Below are 24,191 nucleotides of genomic sequence, written 5' to 3'. Positions count from 1 at the left end.
AAGAGGTTAAATTATTTAAGTCTATCATTGGTAGTCCAAAGATAGCGGTAATTGGATGAGGTTGTAAGTCTATGTTTAGGACCGTTGAAATAATATCAAAAATATCTTTCCAATATTTCTCCAACAAGGGACATGACCAAAACATGTGGGTTAAAGAAGCTATCTCGAAATGACATCAGTCACATATTGGATTAATATAAGAGTAATAACGAGAAAGAAAAATCACACACTGTAATCAAGCAGGAGAAACAGAGCCAATATGAAAAGAAAATTCCCCTCCTCTGTACTGGAGATGAGAGAAAACAGGTTAATCTTATATTACTGAGAGGTTGGGGGAAGGAATGGATTGAGTGAGGAGAGGTTTGCACAGGGATAAGTTGTATGGGAGAGGGACAATAAGACCATAAGAAATGGGAACAGAATTAGGTAATCTGACCCACCGAGTCTGCTCTGCCATTCCATCACAGCTGATTTATTATCCTTCTCAATCCCATTCTCCTGGCCACAATACTCCAACGGCAGTCTGACCAATACCCTGTAAAGCCTCAGAATTATGTTCTTGTTTCTATATTCTACTCCTGTCAAAATGAATGCTAACATTGCACTTGTTTTCCTCATCACTGGCAAGTTAACCCTTAGGGAATGCCACACAAGAATTTCCAAGTCTCTTCGCACCTCTGATTTTTGAATTTTCTCTCCATTTAGAAAATAGTCTATGGTAAGTGCATAACCATACAGTTCCCTACACTATGTTCCATCTGCCACTTCTTTGCCCATTCTTCTAATCTGTCTAACTCCTTCAGACTCCCTGCTTCCTCAACGCTACCTGCACCTCCACCAATACTCATATCATCCACAAAGCTGTGAATTCCATCACCCAAACCATTGACATAAAACATGAAAAGCGATCCCAACACTGACCCCTGCAGAACACCACTAGTCACCAGCAGCCTGAGATAGATCCTCAGAGATGGTGACACCCAGGAACTTGAAACTACTCACTCTTTCCATTTCTGATCCCTTGATGAGGACTGTTGTGTGTCGCCTCCACTTTCCCTTCCTGAAGTCCACAAATAATTCGTTGGCCTTACTAATGTTGAGTGCAAGGGTGTTTCTGCACCAGCACTCAGCCAGCTGATCTATTTCACTTGTGTGCACCTCCCTGTCACCATCTGAAATTTTGCCAGCAATAGTTATATCGTCGGCAAATGTGTAGATGGTGTTTGAGCCGTGACTAGCCACAAAATTATGGGTTTAGAGGGAGTAGAGCAGTTGGCTAAGCATGCATCCTCAAGATGTGTTAGTGTTGATTTTCAGCTTGGAAATGTTATTTCTGATCCGCAAAGAATGTGGTCTCACAGTGAGGAAGTTAAAGATCCATTTGCAGCAGGAGGTACAGAGGCCGAGGTTTTGGAGCTTGTTGATCAGAACTGAGGGTATCAATGTGTTGAACACTGAGCTGTAGTCAATAAACAGCAGCCTCACATAGGTATTAGTATTGTCTAGGTAGCTAAAGGCCGATGGGAGAGCCAGTGAGATTGCATTCATAGAACGTAGAATAGTACAGCACATTACAGGCCCTTTGGCCCACAATGTTGTGCCGACCTCAAACCCTGCCTCCCATATAACCCCCCCCCCACCTTAAATTCCTCCATATACCTGTCTAGTAGTCTCTTAAACTTCACGAGTGTATCTGCCTCCACCACTGACTTGGGCAGTACATTCCACGCACCAACCACTCTCTGAGTAAAAAACCTTCCTCTAATATCCCCCTTGAACTTCCCACCCCTTACCTTAAAGCCATGTCCTCTTGTATTGAGCAGTGGTGCCCTGGGGAAGAGGCACTGGCTATCCACTCTATCTATTCCTCTTATTATCTTGTACACCTCTATCATGTCTCCTCTCATCCTCCTTCTCTCCAAAGAGTAACGCCCTAGCTCCCTTAATCTCTGATCATAATGCATACTCTCTAAACCAGGTAGCATCCTGGTAAATCTCCTCTGTACCCTTTCCAATGCTTCCACATCTTTCCTATAGTGAGGTGACCAGAACTGGACACAGTACTCCAAGTGTGGCCTAACCAGAGTTTTATAGAGCTGCATCATTACATCATGACTCTTAAACTCTACCCCTTGACTTAGGAAAGCTAACACCCCATAAGCTTTCTTAACTATCCTATCCACCTGTGAGGCAACTTTCAGGGATCTGTGGACATGTACCCCCAGATCCCTCTGCTCCTCCACACTACTAAGTAGCCTGCCATTTACTTTGTACTCTGCCTTGGAGTTTGTCCTTTCAAAGTGTACCACCTCACACTTCTCCGGGTTGAACTCCATCTGCCACTTCTCAGCCCACTTCTGCATCCTATCAATGTCTCTCTGCAATCTTCAAAAATCCTCCACACTATCTATAACACCACCAACCTTTGTGTCGTCTGCAAACTTGCCAACCCACCCTTCTACCCCCACATCCAGGTCGTTAATAAAAATCACAAAAAGTGGAGCACATCCTTACGCGTAAAGACTGCAAAGCGTCACTTAAAAGATACTGTAAAGATGTGGAAGAAAGGTAATTTGATTTGATGAGATTAAAGTGGAACTCAACACTAAGTGGTATGTGTGGCGTAACTCTAATATTGTATATCAGCCAGGTAACATCAACCCTACGGTAAAGTATGGTGGAAGCAACATCATGCTATGGAGTTGCTTTTCAGCAGCGGGGATTGGAAATCAGGATTGATGTGAAGGTGAATGCTGCTAAATACAGAGCAAGATCCTGGATTAAAACCTGCTAACCTCTGCCAGAAAGCTTAGACGAGGGAAGAAGTTAGTCTTTCAGCAGGACAATGACCCAAAGCACACTGCCAGAGCAATTCTGGAGTGGCTGTAAATGAAGAAAATTGTGTTCCTGAGTGGCCCATTCAGAGTCCTGGCCTTAATCCGACTGAATATCTCTGGTGAGGTCTCAAGATTGCTGTCCACTGCCACTCCCCAAATCTGGCACAGTTTGAGCAATTTTCCGAGGAGAAATGGGCAAATCTTGCTCCATCACAATAGAGACTTGTCCAAAAAGACTACTGACTGTAATAGCTGTGAGAGGTGGATCAACTAACTACTGAACAAAGGAAAGACAATAGACAATAGGTGCAGGAGTAGGCCATTCAGCCCTTTGAGCCAGCACCACCATTCACTGTGATCATGGCTGATCATCCACAATCAGTATCCAGTTCCTGCCTTATCCCCATAACCTTTGATTCCACTATCTTTAAGAGCTCTATCCATCTCTTTCTTGAAAGTATCCAGAGACTTGGCCTCCACTGCCTTCTGGGGCAGAGCATTCCATACATCTACCACTCTCTGGGTGACAAAGTTTTTCCTCAACTCCGTTCTAAATGGCCTACCCCTTATTCTTAAACTGTGACCTCTGGTTCTGGACTCACCCATCAGCGGGAACATGCTTCCTGCCTCCAGCGTGTCCAACCCCTTAATAATCTCATATGTTTCAATAAGATTCCCTCTCGGCCTTCTAAATTCCAGTGTATACAAGCCCAGTTGCTCCAATCTTTCAACATATGACAGTCCCGCCATCCCAAGAATTAACCTTGTGAACCTACGCTGCACTCCCTCAATAGCAAGAATGTCTTTCCTCAAATTTGGAGACCAAAACTGCACACAGTACTCCAGGTGTGGTCTCACCAGGGCCTTGTACAGCTGCAGAAGGACCTCTTTGCTCTTATACTCAACTCCCCTTGTTATGAAAGCCAGTATGCCATTAGCTTTCTTCATGATGATGAATACTATTGAACTTCCAATATTACAGGTTTTGAATTTTTTGTTTTGCATGCTTCACAATTTTCCCTGATTTTTTTGGGCTCTACTGTGGGGGGAGAAAAAGGAACATGTGATTCACAAATAAAATTCTCAGTTAAATTGATTAAAATCCCTAATTGTAATACTCATTTATGTGAACAAAGCATTGGGGGCCAAGTACTTTTTCAAGGCACTGTACTTCATTAGGAGTTTGAGGAGAATTGGTATGTCACTAAACACATCCTCAAGTTTCTACAAATGTACTGGGACAGCATTCTGACTGGTTGCATCACCATTTAGCACGCAGAAGCCACTGCACAGGATTGGATAAAGCTACTGACAGGAGCAAATAGCCAGCTCCATCTTGGCACTAGCCTCAACATCTAGTATATCTTCAAAAGGTGATGCCTCCAGAAGGCAAGATCCATCATTAAGGACCCCCATCACCCAGGACATGTCCTCTGCTCATTGCTACCAGCAAGGTGGTGGTACAGGAGCCTGAAGACACATACACATTTCAACGACAGCTTCTTCCCCCTCCGCCATCAGATTTCTGAATGGACTATGAATCCATGAACACTACCCCAATATTTTTCCTTCTCTTTTTGCACTACTTACTTAATTTTAAATTTATACATACTTAGTCATTTATAGTTTTTATTGTGTATTGCAATATACTGCTGCCACAAAACAGCAAAGTTCATGGCATATGCCAGTGATATTATACCGGATTCTGAAAAGGTTAGACCTGTATCGTTTGAAGTTTAGAAGAATGAAGGGTGATCTTACTGAAATATTGCAAGATCCTTTCTCAATTTTCTGCCCCAATGGGTTATGGTGCTAGATCAATAGAGGTATTAAAAGATGATATTTTTATTGAAAGATCAGGGATTCAAGGGCCTGGTGGAATTGGCTCAGAAGTCAACTTGAGACCTGGGCTAAGTCAGCCATAACTGTACTGAATAGCAAAGCAGGCTTGAGGCACCAGGTTTCCTGCTCCTGCTCTCAGTTTACCGAAAATTGTTTTATTCGAAAGAGTCCAGAAGATTTCAACATGTCCAGAAGGATGGTGTGCTGTTCCTGAAACTTATTTATTATTACTGTGTGTATGCCATAGACAGATATCAGAATAGGAGTGAGATAGAGATTTTAAAATTACAGGCAACTGAAGCTCTGAATTGCCTCTGTGGACTGAATTGCAAAGCAGGCACAGAATACGCACTTGATTTCCCCGATGTACAAGAGATCACATGGTGGACACGGAGTACGGTGCATTAGATTGGATGGAGTGGAAGAGAATTACTGCCTCACTTGGTAGGACTATTTTAGTCCCTCGATGGTGGGAAGGGAAGAGGGAAAAAGGACAGGTGTTGCACGTCCTGCAATTGGATGGGAAAGTGCCATGAGAAGCCAACCATCTAGTGGGTCAGAAGAGCAGACTGGGAAGGCACGAAAGGTAGAAAGGGGAAAATGAAGCTGGGGGGAAAACCACAAAGAATAACCAGTTAAACTCGGAAGACCAGTGGGGTGGAAGATGAGAACCAGAAAAAATCTCTGTCCCTTCAATAATTTCCTCATCTACTCTTCAATCCCCATGAATTACTCCTCCTCCTACAACATTTCCAGTGCAGTTGCGGGAGATGCAACATTATCTGCTGAGTTCACTTCACAATATCCTAGAAATTAAATAGCACAACAAATGTTGGTGGCTAATTAAGGAAATCAATCTCTATTAATTCATCTAGAGTAGGCCCACCTGAGGTGCCTAAATACCTTCTAGTGGAGAACACAAATATGAAGGTACTCCAGTCAAGACACTTTGGCTAGATCATAATTCAGGAGTGTCTTGGAATACTGTCCTCATGTTGATGAAGTTAGATAAAACAATCTTAAGCTGAAGAGCATCCTGGACAGTGGAAATGCTTCAGATCATGAGCAGACGAGTCATTTGCGGCAGGATCGCCAGTCTCCAGCACGCTTATGAAACAGCAGGATTTGTGAGGTTGGTTTAGTTGGATTTCTGGGCAGCGATGACTACCACGACCTTGCTGCTTCAAAGACTGAAGGCAATTCCAGTTACTTAAACCTGTGTCCCAAGTTATCAACATCTCTACTGACAGAGGAATAATGGGTAGGAACAACCTTCACCAAGCCTCTCAAGATACCCATGCATGTCAATGAGGTCTTCCCTCAGCTTCACACCTTCCAACTAAAACACAAGCGATCTTTTTTCAGTAACCGATATCCTTCTTGTAGATTGTTTATAAACCATCAGATTCTTGCTGCTTTTTGTTGACCATGTGTATTCTGTGATCTAATTACTGATTTACATATATTGAAGTAATAGCTATTCTGTAACATCAACATATAAAAATACAATTTCAATCCCATGGCATCCTATTAATTGATCTGCGGTCACTTATTTGTTATACCCTTTACTACCCAACCTTAAATAGCCAAGTGACAGCGTCACTTTTTCAACATTAGCCAAGCAAATAAATGCGTCTGTTAACTAACTGGGGAAAATTCTCCGCTTCCAATAGCCTTCTGCTGAGCAAACAAAGTCGGATAATTAATGATTTATTCTTCAAAAGGCATACCACATTCTATCAATTGAGTCAGTAAGCTTAGAAATATAGAAAACCTACAGCACAATACAGACCCTTCAACAAATACAAACATTAGAACATTACAGATATTTATTTTGATTTTGTTTTTATTTTCAGATACCTTTTTTCTTGGTGTTTGGTTGGATGTAGAAATCAACAATGTGGTCTCTCTTGTCTCCAAGCCCAAGCCTTTGAATTAGGTATTCCACTTCACTTTCACAATTAGGACATATAACACTGAAAGCATCACCAGGCTCATATGTTATTGATGTATTCTGCAACGTAATAACACACCTGAATTACTACTATTATATTGACCCATAGATTATTCCAGAGATAATATGTTCTCAGTCAAGTTTGTTGGCTAAGAGGGAGTGCAGGATATCCGAAGAAAAGTATTGTTTAACTTTAATTCATCGAACAAGAGCTCCTTTATTATTTCTAATAGCATATGTCCACACAATTTAAAAACTGCAGCAGTTTACAATTTCATTTGACATATTGAAGGGAGCCTGGTCTGATCAAATCTTCGTACAAGAACACAGTGAAGGCACAATTACTTTAACACGGTCCATTTCTGACTTCTCCTTTTCTGGGTTTCTCTGTCTCCATCTCATGGGACAGGTTAACCACCAATATCTCCCAGACTCCTGCAACCATCTCAACTGCAATTCCTCCCATCTTGTTTCCTGCAGAGGCTCCATTCCATTATCTCTGTTCCTCTACGCCTGCAATTCTTACCGAGAAGTTCCGATGATGCCTCGGAGATGTCTTCCTTATTTCCTAACCATCGGCTAACCTCTACCAGAAATGACAAGGCCCTTGTCTGCATCTTATCTATTTTCCTCAGTTCTGCTGTTATCCCTCTCTTCACAGTCAGAGGGAGGATAGGGTTCTTTTGTCCTTACCAGCTTCTGCACTCACTGATTATCTGCACATTTTGTATTTCAAAGCACACTATTCGCTTTGCAACTCCCATCCACACCAAACACTCTCCTCGTTGTGCTTTCTCACAAATGTGTAAAGCTGTCTCTTCACTCTGCACCTTCCCAGAATCCAGTCCTTCCAGATTCACTTATACTTACTCCCAACACAATGTACAGCATTCAGTGGTCACAATGTGATCCCTTCTGCATTGGAGAAACCAACTGCAGATGGAGTGAATGCTGTACAGAATAGCTGCACTCAGCCCACAGAAGTGATCCTGAACTTTCCAGTTGCCTGCCATTATAAATTCCCCATCCAATCTACAGCCATTTCTATCCTCAAGGCAAGCTTAAGGAAGAGACCCTCATTTACAACAGAATTTAATGGGTGAATTTAAAAGAATATTTTGAAATACTTCAGTTATCCTTAACTATTAAAATAAAGTTTAAACAAAAATGATTAAATATTCTGCATTTTCTGCACTGATATGAACACGAAAAGTTTAACACTTATACAATGAGTTTACCAATATAAAGAAAGTTTCTTCTGCAGCGTCAGAGGTTGAGGAGTAACCTGACAGAAGTGTATAAAATTATGACAGGCATACACATGGTAGATAGTCAAAGCCTTTCTCCCCAGGACAGAAACATCAAATAAGAAAAGCCATAGATTTAAGATGAGAGGGGATGTTGAAATAAGATTGGAGAGGCAAGATATTTTTATTTAAATGCAGGGTGTGTTAAGTGCCTGGAAAGTTCTGTCGGGGAGTGTTGGAAGCAGATACAATAGAAATATGCAAGGGGCATTTAGGCAGGCACATGGACAGACGGGGAGAAAGGTGCATGTAGACCACTTGCAGGCACATTTATATTGGCATCTTGGCTGGCACAGATATCGTGGGCTGAAAGGCTAATTCCTCTGCTGTTTTATCCAATGTTTAGCTAAGAATGCAACTTATCTTCCTCGATAGATTCATTGGCTCTGCAGTTCTGCTCCAAGAACTACAGAATTGAGTAGAAAAATGTAAAAATATTCAGTAACCTCTTGCATGACCTTAATAAACACGGCCATTCTTAGATTTATCCTCTTATCACCTTCGGCCGGTTGTTGGAATTGATTGAATGCCTTGAAGCAGTTGAACTCTTCAGGTACTTTGATTGGTCCTGAACCTTCTGCTTCTTCCACTGTTACTTTAAGTTGAGTGCAAAATAGATAAGTATGCACTTTATGTGCATATGATACCAGAATGAGGGCAAGCTGATTATTAAACTTTATCATGTTATCTTTAAGTTTGAAATAGTTTAAATAATTGCAATAATTGTACAAAATTGTTTTCAGGACAGTAACAAAATGTCAGTGATCTAATATTCTGATGGATGCTCGAATATTGTAAATGCTGAATCAATCCCGAAGTACAGCTGTTTCTCGGGTTGCGAACACCTAAATACTGTATACATCATTGTGCTCCCATGATGTTACTACTTTTAATGTACCAGCACTATTAATTTTTTTTTAAATGGTACACAAAAGGCAATAGATATTTTCAGTGAACACAGTTAGTGTGAAAAACAAGGCCAGCTTCGTTGAAAGGGACTGCAGGAAATGAGGCTTTGCTGTGTCTCAAAGGATCAATGGAAACAGTGTCTGCTGAACCAGGCACAGAACTTAACCAGAGTTTTACTGAGTGACAGGCCACACAGTTTGGGTCTCTATAGCTTGAAGTTAAGAAAAGTTGACTTTATTAAAAGATACAAGAGTCTAACCTTACCAAGGAAAGGTTAGGCCCTTGCGTATTTTGTGATTGTGATTGTTGCTGTTTACATCTCCCCTCACCCTGCGCTAGTGCTGGGGAAGTGCTGCAGAAACTCTTACGGTGCCATCTGCAGCCCTGAAGCCACTCTCCCTGATGGTTTCTTCATTGTTGCTGGTGACTTCAGTCACGCCAACTTCAAAACAATCCTGCCAAAGTTCTACCAGCATGTTAACTTCACAATCGGAGAAGAGAATATGTTAGACCTGGTTTATCCCAATGTTCATGGAGCCTACAAGGTTGGTCCTCACCCTCACCTCAGCTACTCAAACCTCATGTCCACTCTGCCTATCTCTGCATACAGAGCACTGGTTAAACAAGTCAAAGAGGTTCACAGAGTGTTCAGGGCCTGGCCAGGTGCCACCTCACCACTGCATTGCTGTTTTGAAAGCAAGGCCTGGAGCATAATTAGGGAGGCAACTATCTACAATCATCATGTTGATGAATATGCGGGTTCAGTGACAGGCTATAAAGGAAAATGCATTGAGGATATTACCATGATTAAATCACTTCATACTTTTCTGTATTGAACTCCATCTGCCACTTCTTAGCCCAGCTCTGCATCATATCAATGTTCTGTTGTAACCCATGACAACCTTCTACGTCATCCACAACACCACCAAACATCATGTCACCTGCACACTCACTAACCCTCCTTTCTACTTCCTCATGACAGAGAGACACAGAGACACAGAGACACAGAGACACAGAGACACAGAGACACAGAGACACAGAGACACAGAGAGACAGAGACACAGAGAGACAGAGAGACAGAGAGACACATATATATATATGTCACTTCCTTGAAGAATTCAACAGGCTTGTGAGGCACAAGCTACCTCTCAAAGCCAAACTGATTATCCTCAGTCTGTCTAAGCTTCTCTAACTGCTCATAAATCCAGAATCATACCTCTCTAACAGTTTGCCTACGAATGAAGCAAGAATCACACGTCTACAATTCCCAGGGTGATCTTTACTTCCTTGAACAAAGGAATAACATTTGCTACTGTCCAATCATCTGGTACTACTCCTGTGGCCCAGGAGGAACCAAAGATCAAAGGTGCAGCGATCTCTTCCCTCCCTCCCTGTCGTAACATCCTGTCTGGCCCGAGGGCCTTGTCTATCCTAATGTTTTTCCGAAAGTTCCAGCACATCCTCTGTAACACCAACATGTTCCAGCACATTAGCCTGTTCTACATTGTTCTCACATTCAAAGTCCCTCTCACTGGTGAATACTGAAGCAAAGTATTCATTAAGGACCTCCCCTATCTCCTCTGACTCCAGGCACGTTCCCTCTACCCCTGTTAGACCCTACTCTCATTCTAGTCATCCTTCTGTTCTTCACACATGTAGAATGCCTTGGGGGTGGGGGGGGGGGTTTCTTAATCCTACCTGTTAAATCCTCTCATGTCCCCTTCTAACTCTCCCAAGAACCCTCAAACTGCTTCCTGACTACCTCACAACTCCTTAGAGCCCTGTGTAATCCTTGCTTCCTAAACCTTAAATAAGTTTTTTTCTGCATCTCCACCAGATGATCCACTTCTCTTGTCAACCATGGCTGCTTCACACCATCATCCTTTCCCCATCTCAATTAACAGATCTATCCAGAACCCCATGCAATTGCCTCCTAAACAGTCTCTACATTTCTGTTGTGCATCTATTCCTAACTTATGCTCCAATGTCCCTGATAATAGCATCATAATTCGCATCCTCCCAACTAAAAATTTTTCCATAACGTGTGCTCCTATCCCTGTACAAGGATATGGTAAAGATCAGGGAGTGTGATCACTGTCTCCGAAATGCTCACCCAAGAGATCTGATAGCTGACCAGCTTTATTGCCTGGTACCAGATCCAGTATGGCCTCTGCTCCAGTCGCCCTATCCATATATTGTGTCAGGAATGCTTCCTGGAAACGTAACAAACATCTAACCCTTTTGTATTATGGAGATGCCAATCAATATTAGGGAAGATGAAGTGACCTGTGACAACAACCCTGCTTTTTTTGCACCTTTCCAAAATCTGCTCCTCAGTGTACCTGCTATTATTGAGGTGGTGGAGTCCTGTAAAATTTCCCAATGGAGTGATTGCTCCCTTCCTGTTTCGGACTTCCACGCACACTGACTCAGTAACCTATCCCTCCACAGCATCCTCCCTTTCTGCATTTGTGATACTAACCCTGATTAGCAATGGCATTCCGTCACTCCTTTCACCTTCCTCCCTATCCCATTTGAAATTTCCACACTCCAGAACATCCCAGCAGCCATTCTTGTCAAACCTCTGTAATAGGCTTGAGGCTGCGTGTGCTCAAATGCAAACAAGCAGATTTGGGATTTTAAATTAAATCAAGTGGATTTGCAGAATTATATTAAGTGAAATAATCATCAAAACTGCTAGACTGCAACTTTACCACCCTCCAAAAAGAGAACTTAACTCATTACTGGTCTACACTGCTCATCAGCGAGGCTGAGTAGTTAGCCTCAGCTTGCCTATGGTGGAGAACAAACAGAAAAATAGTAATGCAAACACGAGGAAATCTGCAGATGCTGGAATTTCAAGCAACACACATAAAAGTTGCTGGTGAACGCAGCAGGCCAAAAAGTAATCTCATTCCCAATCATCATACAGCAAACTGTAACAATTCAGGTATAGATGTACATTTAGGGTCAAAAGAGCCCAGTATTCTGAGGGAATTACTTTTCTACAAAATAAACTGCTTTTATACTTTCAAACCAACTGGCTGATATTGGGAGCCAAGTAAAAATCAATTTGAGACAAAAATGGTATCCGTATCAGAAATATCTATTTGTCTCTCTCAAAGCAGTCAGGTATACTTGGGATTCACTGAAATATAACCAATCTCCCTGTTTCACTTTTCAGTTTTAAAGTTTAGCTGTATTGCTGTTGAATGTGCTAGGTTGTGGTCTTATTTCTGATTATAAAATTACTATAGAGAATAAATCCAAAATTAGGATTTCTTGATAGATAAAATGCTCCTCAATTTCAAAGTACTGAAAATAGATCAAGAACCAAGGAAGACTGCAGTGAAGCAGAGAACAATGTCATATTTGAAAAGTACATCAGAATCTTATATCTCTGCAAATGATGGGAAACTATCAAGAAAAGCAATTTTGTCATGGTCAACAAACACAAATTGCTGGAGAAACTTCCCTTAATCCTTCATGTTGCGAGAGGCTACAGTCTTCTGTTATTTCAAAAAAAAAATTATACATACACACACACACATATTGTGTGTGATTATGATTTTGTCATAGTTATCTTTTTTTTTGGAAATAACAGAGGACTGTTGCCTCTCGCAACATAAAGGATTATGGCAAGGAAGATAACAGAGTTCATGAGGAACAAGAAAAGATTATAGGTTCTACCCAAGAGAGAAATGAAATTCACAGCTATATCCTGTGTGCTGCCTCACAGATAGGGTAATATATTGATTCTTGCTCTTGACACCGTTCAATTAAAGAATTACCAGTGCAGTGTCAGCACTGACCAACTGAACAAAGCCCTACGAAGCAAACCTTTCCAGAAACGCATTCCCACCAGTGGCAGATATTTTCTGGACTACACCAAAGAGTTATTGCTGCCCACGGAAACAATGTGCATTCTTATTTAATACCATCAGGACAGGAGAGACATGAAAGGGAAAGGCATAAGAAATGCTGGAAACAGACAGTGCAGTTTTCAACCAATGTGCCTAATTTTACCCCCCATTTGGAAACATATCTGTTTATCATGACTTTGTTCTCATTCCATAGACATGAATTCCGCTAAACAATCTTTTTTTTGTTAAAAACAACTGGTGTGATTTAATGCCTTCTGAAAGTCCATATAGGTGATTTCTACTGCATTCCTTTGGTTATTTAAAAATTTAATTTCATTCAAAAAATTTCAATTAGATTAGTAAAAGACAATGTGATTAAAAAAAATCAAACTCCAAACTGGCACTAGCTTCATTTCCGACTGAATTTTATTTATTTTAGTGTTATTTTATTCTTCCTGTTCTCCTGCCACCTAACCACACGAGGGGCAATTTCAGACCATCAATTAGCTTACCAAATGTCAGAGGGAAGTGGATCATAAGACAAAACCCACCCGGGTTACGTGAGAACACGGGCAGAAACAGATCAGGATTGAACCACGGTCGTGGGAGCTGCAAGACAGCAGCACCAAGAGTTTTACGTGTTCCTCTGCCACCACAGTAAACCAGACGGGCATGTTTTATCTTTCCTTCTTGATTAAGGACATCATTTTTGTCATGATCCAGCCTTCTCCCACCTCCAATGTATCTGGGCAGTAGAGAAAGATTAAAGGAGTCCTTCCCTAATATTCATCTCTACCTTCCTCAGCAACCCAAACTAAATACCATTGGTATCAGGAAGACTTATTTACTTTAAGAACAACCAGGTTTTCAACTATCCCTACCTTCTCTTTGATGTCCAACAGTTATACACAGGGCTGATTCTGATGAGCAGGTGGAAGTGCAAGTGGAATATCTGGGGAGTGGTGGGAGGCAAAGAAAGCACCATTTCAGGGTGTTCAGTATTCATCGGCTTCAGCCGATCCGTGCTACGGCTCTGTAGTTAGGCACTGCAGCAAGTGTGACCTGAACAAATTGCAGAGAAGGGAATGTGAAATATCTCCAAGGATCAGGATCCGTGCCTGGGCCTGGATGGATTGTGCAGGAGTGGCGACATCACTGCCTGGGCCTCAAAAAGTTGGGGTTGGGGAGGGTAGGGAAGGGATATCTAGGCCTTGTTATCAGTATCTGTGGAAGTGTAGTCACTTCCTGGGCCACAAAAATGTTGGGGTTGGGGATGGTGAGGAAGCAACATTTAGCCCTTGGCCTCACAGCCCTTAGATCACGCAATAGGGCTGGATGTTGGTGCCTGGCTGGAATGGAGATCGGGATTAGTAGGGAGTGCAGTGTTGTACAAAGAACCTAAGTGGTCCCTATCCCATCCTGATAGGTTACCCCACGAGTGGCTAAACAAAGAAATAAAAAGACAAGGCCAGGCTCCCCCAAAATGCCGCAGAATAAGCACATATCCCTCATAAAAAAAAATTCACATCAAAGACAGGAGGGCAACTTCCATGTTTATAGCTTCCAGAGAGGCATGAAACAACATGGAAATTGTTATTCCAGGGAGAAACAAAACAATTTTCAATCCATCAGTGCTGGAAAACCATGCAGTGACTATTTCGAGACAGATAACCACTCTACCAGACTCTCTAATCTTTGCCTCATGCTAAATTGCACATTCTAGCAGTTTATTACAACTGAATGGCTTGCTGAGTCACTTCAGAAGGCAGTAAACAATCACTGATGTGGGTCTGGTGTCACATGTAAACCAGACCAGGTAAGGACGGCAGATTTCCTCCCCTATAGGACCAGATGGTCTTTACAGCAATTCACAATGGTTTTCATGATCATTTTTGGAACCTCTAAATCCCGAATTCAAATTTGAATTTATCACAATGTGCCATGGTAGGATTCAAACCTAAAGTCACCAGGACTTTGCCCTGGGCATCTAAATTGTTAATCTAGCAATGCCAGCAATCACCTCACCAAGATGGATACTTCAATGTCAGAGTTAGTATGTGAGGCTCAAGTTTATGGTTTGTGACCAGATTTGAATGCAGGAAAGACTGAGACATTAACAAAGCAAAGTGACTGTTTTACAAACCAAAGCCTGCAAAGAACTGTGTTAAGATAGAAGGTCAAGCAGATTATTTTGACACAAAGTTCATAGCACCATATCACCGAGTTCAGCTCTGTGCCTATAATTTGCAACACCACTTTTTCCCCTTTATTTCCTGATTACCACCTTCAGTAAGCACAATGAGTATAGGAATGAACCTTCCCAATGTCAATTAAGCAATGGGATCACTACACTAACACAGGAACATTTTCAACCAATTTACACACAACAAGGGTTCACAGATAAGAATGAGAACAATGACCAGATAATTTGTTTCAGTTATTCTGAAAAACGACACAAAGGAAATTAACAATCTCCATCTATAGAACTTTGTGGTCCACTGCTCTATGCAACATACATTAGGTTTTAATTCTGATGGAAACTCCAAAAGGTACATTAACAGAACTTACAGAAATATCAAGTTCTATGAGTAGTGCAGTTTTCACTGCGTCCTCCCGGGTCAGAGTAATTGCTTTGGTCACTGGTACCCGAAACACATTGGAGCCTGGTACAAGGGAGAAACATTCTTGCGAAGAATCCTGAGGAAGAAACAATGATCGGGGAGAAAGATTTAGAAAGAACAGACATACTCCCAACTTCAAGTGCCTGCAATGTACTGGTGATAATTTGCTTACTACCTCCCACATTCAACCCATTGCAACCTGAACCCCACACCTCCCACATTCAAACCAAATGCAACCTGAACGCCACATCTCCCACTTTCAACCCAATTACAACCTGAACCCTACACCTCCCCATTTGCACTATTCAGGATTTCTATTCTTTCCAGGCCAAGCAGAATTCAAAATACTTTTTTGAAAATCTCCCAGTTTTCAAGGGACATACTATACTGTATCTTTGTCACAGAATGGAACATGCTGCATGACAACTTTCAACTAGTAAGAATTATATTAGTAAAATGATCTCAACACTGGTCTGCCCCCTGCGGTTTTACTTTGCAATTAGCCAAGAATAATATAAACCAAGGATTTTAACCAAAAGCTATGTTTCATGCAACTAAAGATTAAATATGCTTAAAAATACAAGACCTAGAAGTAGCCCCTCATTTCAAGTTTCAAAAATTAAAGATTGTTCAATGTCATTTCCTGTACAAAGTGTGAAGGAGAAAGCTATAATTGTTACTCCGGATCCGACGTGACAAAAAAATATAAAGAACAGTACTTTTAAAAAAAAAGACAATAAAGATGAATGCACAAGATCACTTACCTACACATAGATTGACTGTATGTCTGTAATGCCCCGATTAAGATTTTTACTGCTAATGCTGTAAGGTATTTCATTTAATAGCTTTCGGTAGAAGCAATGTGTCCTACTGGTAGAATGTTTTGGTTTCAGCTAAAAGGGCTATGATGTTCAACTTAGGACTGCTGTGACAGCCAATCAGCATGGTGGAAATGACAGAAGGTTCCAGAGAATGCTGGATGGAGAGAGATTTGTGACAGACACTGGTGGGGTTCATGATTTTTGGCAGGAGATGCAGAGAGAAGATTGGCAGAGGCAGCCGTAGGATTAGATCCGACGAGAAGACGCAATTGCAATGAGTGCTTCGTGAGATGAAGGACTCCAAGACGGGAAGTTCTACCGGTGATTGGTGATATGCAACGGTCATACCCAGCTTTTGGACAATTCGAGCTCCAACATCATATGCAGATTTAGACTAGTATAAATGTAATGGAATCTTTTATTTATTTTTTCTTTTTTTCTGTTTGATAAAGCTGAAATTAGTAAATACACTTTATTTATAATTGTATGTAATGTACAATCTGTTATTTCTTGCTGACAGATAATTGGGCATGGCCAGCATTTACACAGCCCATTCGCTCAAATCCGGGTTTCGCTAATTGAAACATCTGAACTTTCCTCTTTGGTTGAACCTAAATCATACTGACCCTAGATGTACATTGTTTATGAAAGGTGCCCTTCTCACTGCTGAGTCCCGTGGCTGTTTGCAAAGCCAAGTTTGCATTCGAGCCCGGTGAAGGGTTACATGTCAATGAAGTGACACTAGGCTGGACATAAGGTGACTGACAGGAAATAATAAAGCAATGGTTGAGTTAGTGGGTGGGGGTGTTGATCAGCCTTACTGCCTGGGGAAAGTAAATGCTTTTGAGTCTGGTGGTCCTGGCATGGATGCTACGTAACCTCCTCCTTGATGGGAGTGGGACAAACTATCCATGAGCAGGGTGGGTGGGACCCTTCATGATGTTACTGGCCCTTTTCTGGAAACTCTTTGCATACATGTCCTTGATGGCAGGTAAGCGAGTGCCAGTGATGCATTGGGCAGTTCTGAATACCTATTGCAGAGCCTTTCTGTCCGCTACATTGCAGTTTTCATACCAAACTTGACCAGTGCTCTTTACTACACATCTGTAGAAGGAAATGGGTATGGACATGCAAAGTCCAGCTCTCTTCAGCCTCCTCAAAGCAGAGGTGTTGATGGGCTTTACTGATTGTGTAGGACATGTTCTGGGGCCTTGGGAGGTTGTGAGATATGCACTCCCAGAAGTTTGAAACAGCTCGCAGTTTCCATTGCCCATCTACTTAAAGAGGTACATGGTGAGAGTTCTCCTAAAGTCAATGACCACCTGCTTTGTCTTGCTGACATTGAAGAAGAGGTTATATACCTGGAACCAGGCCTCGAGCTCTTCAACCTCCTCTCTGTAGGCTATCTCACTGCTGTTGGCAATGAGACTCACCACTATCGTGTCATCGGCAAACTTGACAATGTGATTGCTCGGGCGTTTGGCCGTGCACTCACGTGTGAGCAGAGTGTACAGTAGTGGGCTCAGCGCACAGCCCCAGAGGGGCAAACATGTTGCGGATGATGTGGAAAGAGGACCGGTTGTGCTTCCTAACTATCAGAGGACTGTTGGTTAGGAAGTCAACACTCAGTTGCACAGTGGTGTATTCAGATCAAGGAGTAGGAGTTTGTTCACCAAGATCTATGGGACAGTAGTGTTGAATGCAGAACTGAAGCCCAGTAACAGCATTCCAACATGTGTCCTTGTTTTCCAGGTGCATGACAGATGCTATAGCATCTATCATAGAGGGGTTCTGTCAGTCACTTAATCAACTTTACAGTTGTTTGTTTTACTTGTTTGAGTCCTTTAAAGCATTTCAATATTTATTCTTTCATAGTAAATTACAATCTCTGCAATACAGTCAACAGATATCTACATTTTCTTCAAGTTAGCTTTTTTTCATTATTTGCAGGTAGCGATTTAACCACGTCATAAAGAAATTCTAATAGCACAACAGCCTTTCCTGCCTGGTATTTCACGAAAGCTACATTTCTTGAACCAAAGTAGAAACCACAGTATGATCTTTATTTCTATTTAATATGGGATTTATTATGCAGTGGGACAATATTCTTGATTGGCAAGGGATCTGGGGCAAATATTCATGAAGTAATTCAAGAAAAACAAACATCTTCAAAAAGAACAAAATTGGGAATTGGTTCATCAATTTCGTCAAAACTAAAAATCCAACCTCTTATCTTTACAATGACAATGTAAATGTCCTTTTTTTTTAAAAGGCGATGATCTCAGAAATTATGATAGCTTTACAAACAAATACAAAGCCCAACCTAGAAATTAACTCTACAACCACAATCCTCCCCCACCCCCAGCTAACGATGCATCCGGAATACATACAATTAAACTTAGTATTACATCATCTCCTTTATGAAGAACTGATTAAAAAAAATCTTAGACATAGTAGGACTACTATATAAAAAATTATACAGACATCTGATATTATATGATAGACTACTTTCATATCTGTCTGCAACTGGCAAGGTTTGACAGTCTAAGCAAAAGGGCTCCAAAGGTCCTATTAGTATCCTAACCATTAGAAATAAATAAACAATATATTCACCAGCGAGTGCTGCCAAGATTTTTCAGAATAATATGGAAGCTGGCAAGGGAAGGGAGATACATTAAGTGCTTAAGAACATACGAGATACCAGCAAGAGGCTAGCACTTGGGATTGACTGCATGTTATTCTACAAGAACTTTGAGTACCTGGATCATGAAGTGTTGATAGATAGATACTTTAATGATCCCAAAGGAAATTACAGTGCTATAGTAGCATTAAAAGTACACAGACATACGAATGTAAAATCAGTTAGTCAGTTAAGTGCAAACTATATTTCCCTTCACAGATCTGCTCAGTGTGTTCAGCATTTTTTATTTTTATTATCACATCTACAGTTTTTTTTTGCTTTTTGTACAAATGTATAGGCAAGTATCTGAAGTTCAGAAACAATGGACATAATTGGTGGGACATTTCAACCAATCAGCTGGCATCAGTGTTTAGCAAAACTGGTTTGAAATTCTTTCGAAGTTCGTTCAAGTACTTAAATGATGCTAACAAAAAGAAGGGAAACTGTTTGGTATAAGTAGGCTTACCTGTTCTGTACACTTCTGAAATTCCACATTGAGATACTCTATTGGCAGGGTAGGGATATTCAGAGGAGCTTCTGACAGTGGTTTCTCAGAGCGTACCCAGGCTGGCCCTGGTAAATACTCCCGTGATCCTGCCACCAATGTGCTCTGTTCCAAGTTCTCAGGTGTGGTAGTTGAATTGTCAACCTCTGCTGAAACGGTTGCATCTAATTTCAATAATTTCATTTCTGATGAAAGACCAGGATCGCTGGCATGAAGTTTACTTATCCCTGAACCATCAGTTGTTTCAGACATTCCCTCTCCATCACTGTTCCTTTCTACACGCTTGTGACATGCGCTCTTCAAGGCATCCCAAAGACCATCAGTCCAAGGACTGACAACCAACTCCAACCTAAAAGTAAATAAAACTAATTGAAACATTAAACAAAAGGGAAAAGGAGATTTACACTGAAACAAAATCATTTAGGCAAGGGAAGCAGTCATTTTCCTTGAGAAAAGTTAACGAGTTGGTTCAAAGGATTTCATCAGCGACCAGTCTGAGTTAGCAATTACTTCCAACAGAAAGTGTTAAAAAAAAAGCTGGCAATGCGCTTATGATTGGCAATTGATGGCAAGTTGATTTTAAAATCTAAGATGGATTGATTTGAGCAGACAAAACTCACAACTAGGTGTTAGTTCTCGTTCTGATAGAAGTCAATTTACAGATCAGCCATCAATGGTGGATTATCTTTGAAATATTCCATACTCTTGCGCTCTCAGAAGATGTGGGTAACAAAAATAACATTCTTCTTGCAGAACTGAACGGTAGCTGGAAAAAGTTACTCATATTTGCCTTACCCTACACTATCATCTGCATATCCAGTCGCATAGAAGTGAACTGCACCAAGCCGCTGAAGCTGCTCGTCAATCATCTTCCCACCATTGGCAAAAAATGTGTAACTTGAGTCTCCAAGAGCTATAGAGAATACATTATTTTAAATTAATACAAAAAAAATTATAGGCATAGTTGTTAACAATCTACAGAAGTCAGGATTTTGCTTACCTAATACTGCATATTTTATGTGTGCATAATGATGAGGTGCTGAGATGCCACTAACTTCCTGGAAAAACTGCTTTGCTGTCTCTGGGAGCTCCCCACTACCAGTCGTGGAGGTAATTATAACAACTGGAGCATGTTCTTTCTCCAAGTTAAACTGAACAAGTAATAAGAAAATGAAATTACATTTATTCAGTCATTAAAAATCTGTTTCTTTTGCTAATCTCAGGCTGTCAATCAGAATTAATAATCAACTTAATTCTCGCCACATGCACCAGAATATTTCCCAACATTATGCTCTTTTAGCAGTCCTTCATAAAAGATCTTAAAAATCGCTTACTCTCAAAGACATGTCATAAGATATATAGTCAATAGTGCTGTCATAATGAAGGACAAAACATTTAAAGAGACTGCGCAAATTCAAACCAACTGTACTCCACATGGGAAGCCACACTAAAGAGGGAATTCAGGTAAGTGAATCAGTGGTTGGGATAATAAAATGATATCCAACACATCACTCGTTCATGTGCCACTTCATATCCAACACATACCCATTTTAAAACAGTTCCTACGAGAGGCTGAACTCGAATTAATGTATTAGATTGTACCAGACTACAGAGTTCTACTAACAAGGAGCAAAACACAAGGAATTACCTTGACAGATGGTTTTATGAGTCAGCCTCCCCCCTCAGAAAAAGGATCCTTACCAGAAAGCAAAAGAAGAACTCATTCACCACCCATTTTTTCCCCACCAATCTATAAGACTTTCTTGCGATGGTTAAAACCAAAATGGAAGCATAGTTTTCCCTCAAGTAATTGCCCACCATCTTCCTAATTGCATTTTAAGAGTGAGTGTTTTGGTTACTCAAGGTGATTACTTAACACTGAGAATGGGAAATCTAGCATTAGACATAGATTATATGGAGTTAGTAAACTTTCATAGAATCAACCTACTGTAACACAACAGACGTATCACCCAACTTGTAGGACAATCCTGTCAGTGTCACTACCTACTCTTTTCCTGTACTTGAATTATTATATCAACCACCAATACAATTCCCTTTTGAAACCCCTGATGTTGTATCTATATTGTGGTTGACAGGTCCTTGATTAGTAAGGGCATGAAAGATCACAGGGAGAACCCAGCAACATGGAATTGAGAGGGAATATAAATCAGACTCAGTGGGCTGATGGCCTAATTCTGCTCCTATATTTTATACCCCTTTGCTCAAAGTACAGGCAGCATAATTCAACAAATGTTATCACAAGGTTATTTTTCAGTTACCTCTTCCATTTGGCTTAGACAATGTAGATCAGCTACAAATCCTTTTCCATCTGCATTTTCAGTAATTTCTTCAGCAATTGCTTTTGCTTGTCCTTTTTCAGTGGCATAAAGCAACAAGAATCGGTATTTGGCATCTAATGGCATCGTACTGCACCAGCTGTAGGTAGAGAAAATTATTTGCCAGTCACAATGATTATTATTTCCAGTTGCAGAACATTCAACAGATGAAGTTCGTTCAATGCATGAAAAATGTCTCACTCAAGTAGCATACTTACTGAGAAAAAGAAAGCGGAATCCCAAAGTATTGCTGAATTGTAGTCTGTATTTAAATACAGCCATCAATTTGCACACTGCAAAGTCCTTCAAATAGTGAAGTAGATGACTTGACAACCTGTTTCAGCAATCCAGCTTTTCACTAAACAGCTCAATTTTAAAATTTTCATCCTTGTTCCTTAAACCCTCAAAGAGCTTCCCATTTCTAATCTCCTGCAGATTCAAGATTCCGAAGCTCCTTTAATTCTAATCCCCCGTGTCTCCTTGATATCATCGTAGTTCTCTTCGTAAGCAGTGGTCAAAAATGACATAGCAAATGGGCTATGAGTGAGGATTAGGGGCAGGAGGGAAAGAGGTGGGTCCAGAACATTTTAACTTTCAATGTATGGTAAAATCCAATGTGTCAATGAGAAAATAAGGCTGAAACACTTAACAACCACTTTGAGGAAGAGGTGCTGAACACATAATCCATTTCAACTGCATCCTACAGAACTCTTACATCATGAAAGCCAGTCTTCAGTCAATTCAAATCAAAATGCAGTGTCAAAAAAAAAGTGTATCGGATTGAGCAAAATAAAAACTTTGTCATGTTACAGTATCTTAGCTATGAAGCTGCTTGTTCCAACATAGATACAAGACAATATCAACCCAACACAGTGTGAAACACTGCTCAGGACAAAACCAATCCAGTCACTGTGTGTTCCTTCAGACATTCTTAATTAACCGCAACGATTAAATGCATTATTAATAAACAATTACTCATTTATCTAAACTATAATATGTTTACAATTCCTCAGTTTGTTTTCTGTTGGGACCACTCAACTCCCAGTCTTGGTCTAAATATGGTCAATGGAGTTGAAGCCTTCACTGAGTAATAAATCAGACACAGAAAACTCTCCATTAACAAGAATCATACCAACCACAAAAATAAATGTTTCTGCTTGTTGGAGGGCAATCACTTACAAAGGATTTCCTGGTGATAGTGACTTTTAAACCATTCCATGCCTACATACACCTGGATCTCAACAACATTTGGGTTTAAGTTGATAAATGGCAAGTTGTATTTGTACTACACAGCTACTAGGTAATAGCAATCCATATTTTAAGTATTTTGAAAACAATAATTCCTGCTTTTCAACTATCAGCAGGAAACATTTCTTCCATATTCTTTTAGGATCTCATGTTTCACTCAAGTCCCCTCTCACTCTGTTAAACTCCAGCATATTCAAAACAAGCTTGTTCCCATAAAGTAACTCACCCAATTAGGCACTAATCGAGTAGTAGCGTTCACTGATATCTCTCCAATGCCTTAACATTCTTTGTTAAAGAAGGAAGCCAATGCTCTATGTAGTATTCCAGGCATGGTCTCACTAATACATGATACAACTGAAGTACAAACTCCCTACTTCTATACTCATTCCTTTAACAATAAATGATGCTGTTTTGTTATGTTTCCCAATTATTCATTGCAGCTCCACACTCACCTTTTGTGAACACGTACGAATACCTTGGCCATCTCCACAATCTCATCATTTCAATTATGGTTTTTTTCCCCTGCGAAAATGGACCATTTCACCCTCACCCCCTCCCACACACTTGTTTGTCGGGTGATTTTCCCCACTCAATGAATCCATCTACATGTAGCCTCCAACTTTTCTTCATAACTCGCCTTCCTACCTACCATACTGCAACCATGAACTGGAGGCGGAGTGAAGTGATGATGGCGCTAAACGGCGATTCCTTTGTTTGCATCTTCAGAAACAGCTCTATTTCCATCTTTAATATCGTTCTCTTTCAGGGTTCTTTTGAAGACCCTGACCTGGAGTTACACGCTGACTACAGTTCTTTGCAGGAATGGGACCCGCTCTCGGGGTTTCACAACCGGCCATTGTTCGGCACGCCAAGGGCTCAGTCTAAGAGTTCGGGTCGGCTTTGGAGGCCTAGGATCTCAGGGCTCTGGAGACAGGCGGATGAAAGGTCGGTGTCCCAGACAGGTGTATCGTGGGAGCTGGATCATCTTCGGCTGTGTGCCCAGAGACCTGAGATATTTGGGCACAGGGCTTGAAAAAGTGACACAATGGCCTTCTAACATCATAAACCAGCCAGTTGAAAGGTTCAATTTAATGTCAGAGGAATGTATCAACATACATCCTGAAATGCTTTTTCTTCACAAGCATCCACGAAAACAGAAGTGCCCCAGAGAATGAATGACAGTTAAACGTGAGAACCCCAAAGTACCCCCCCAGGTCCCCCCTCCCACTCGTAAGCGGCGGCGAGCAACAATCCCCCCCACCTGCAAA

General features: G+C 41.0%; 1 protein-coding gene across 5 annotated transcripts in view; it reads right to left on the bottom strand.

Moving 5' to 3' along the window:
* mtrr (5-methyltetrahydrofolate-homocysteine methyltransferase reductase) overlaps positions 1-24,191 on the bottom strand; it is a 106,147-nt gene that overhangs the window by 73,481 nt on the left and 8,475 nt on the right. For all 5 annotated transcript variants that reach the window (XR_010017413.1, XR_010017415.1, XR_010017414.1 and 2 more), the window contains exons 2-7: positions 21,619-21,775; positions 20,340-20,490; positions 20,135-20,252; positions 19,301-19,688; positions 15,281-15,409; positions 6,540-6,693 (exon numbers count right to left, since the gene is read on the bottom strand). Coding sequence is in view for 2 of the 5 variants with exons in the window: in XM_063043860.1 (XP_062899930.1) it covers positions 6,540-6,693; positions 15,281-15,409; positions 19,301-19,688; positions 20,135-20,252; positions 20,340-20,490; positions 21,619-21,775 (1,097 nt within the window). In the remaining 3 variants the exon portion in view is untranslated. The remainder of the gene's footprint in view (positions 1-6,539; positions 6,694-15,280; positions 15,410-19,300; positions 19,689-20,134; positions 20,253-20,339; positions 20,491-21,618; positions 21,776-24,191) is intronic.

The sequence above is a fragment of the Mobula hypostoma genome, chromosome 3 (genome assembly GCF_963921235.1).
Source record: "Mobula hypostoma chromosome 3, sMobHyp1.1, whole genome shotgun sequence".
In the NCBI taxonomy this organism is placed as follows: Eukaryota; Metazoa; Chordata; class Chondrichthyes; order Myliobatiformes; family Myliobatidae; genus Mobula; species Mobula hypostoma.
Note: the sequence above shows the minus strand (reverse complement) of the source record. Positions and strands in the feature narration are given on the sequence as shown.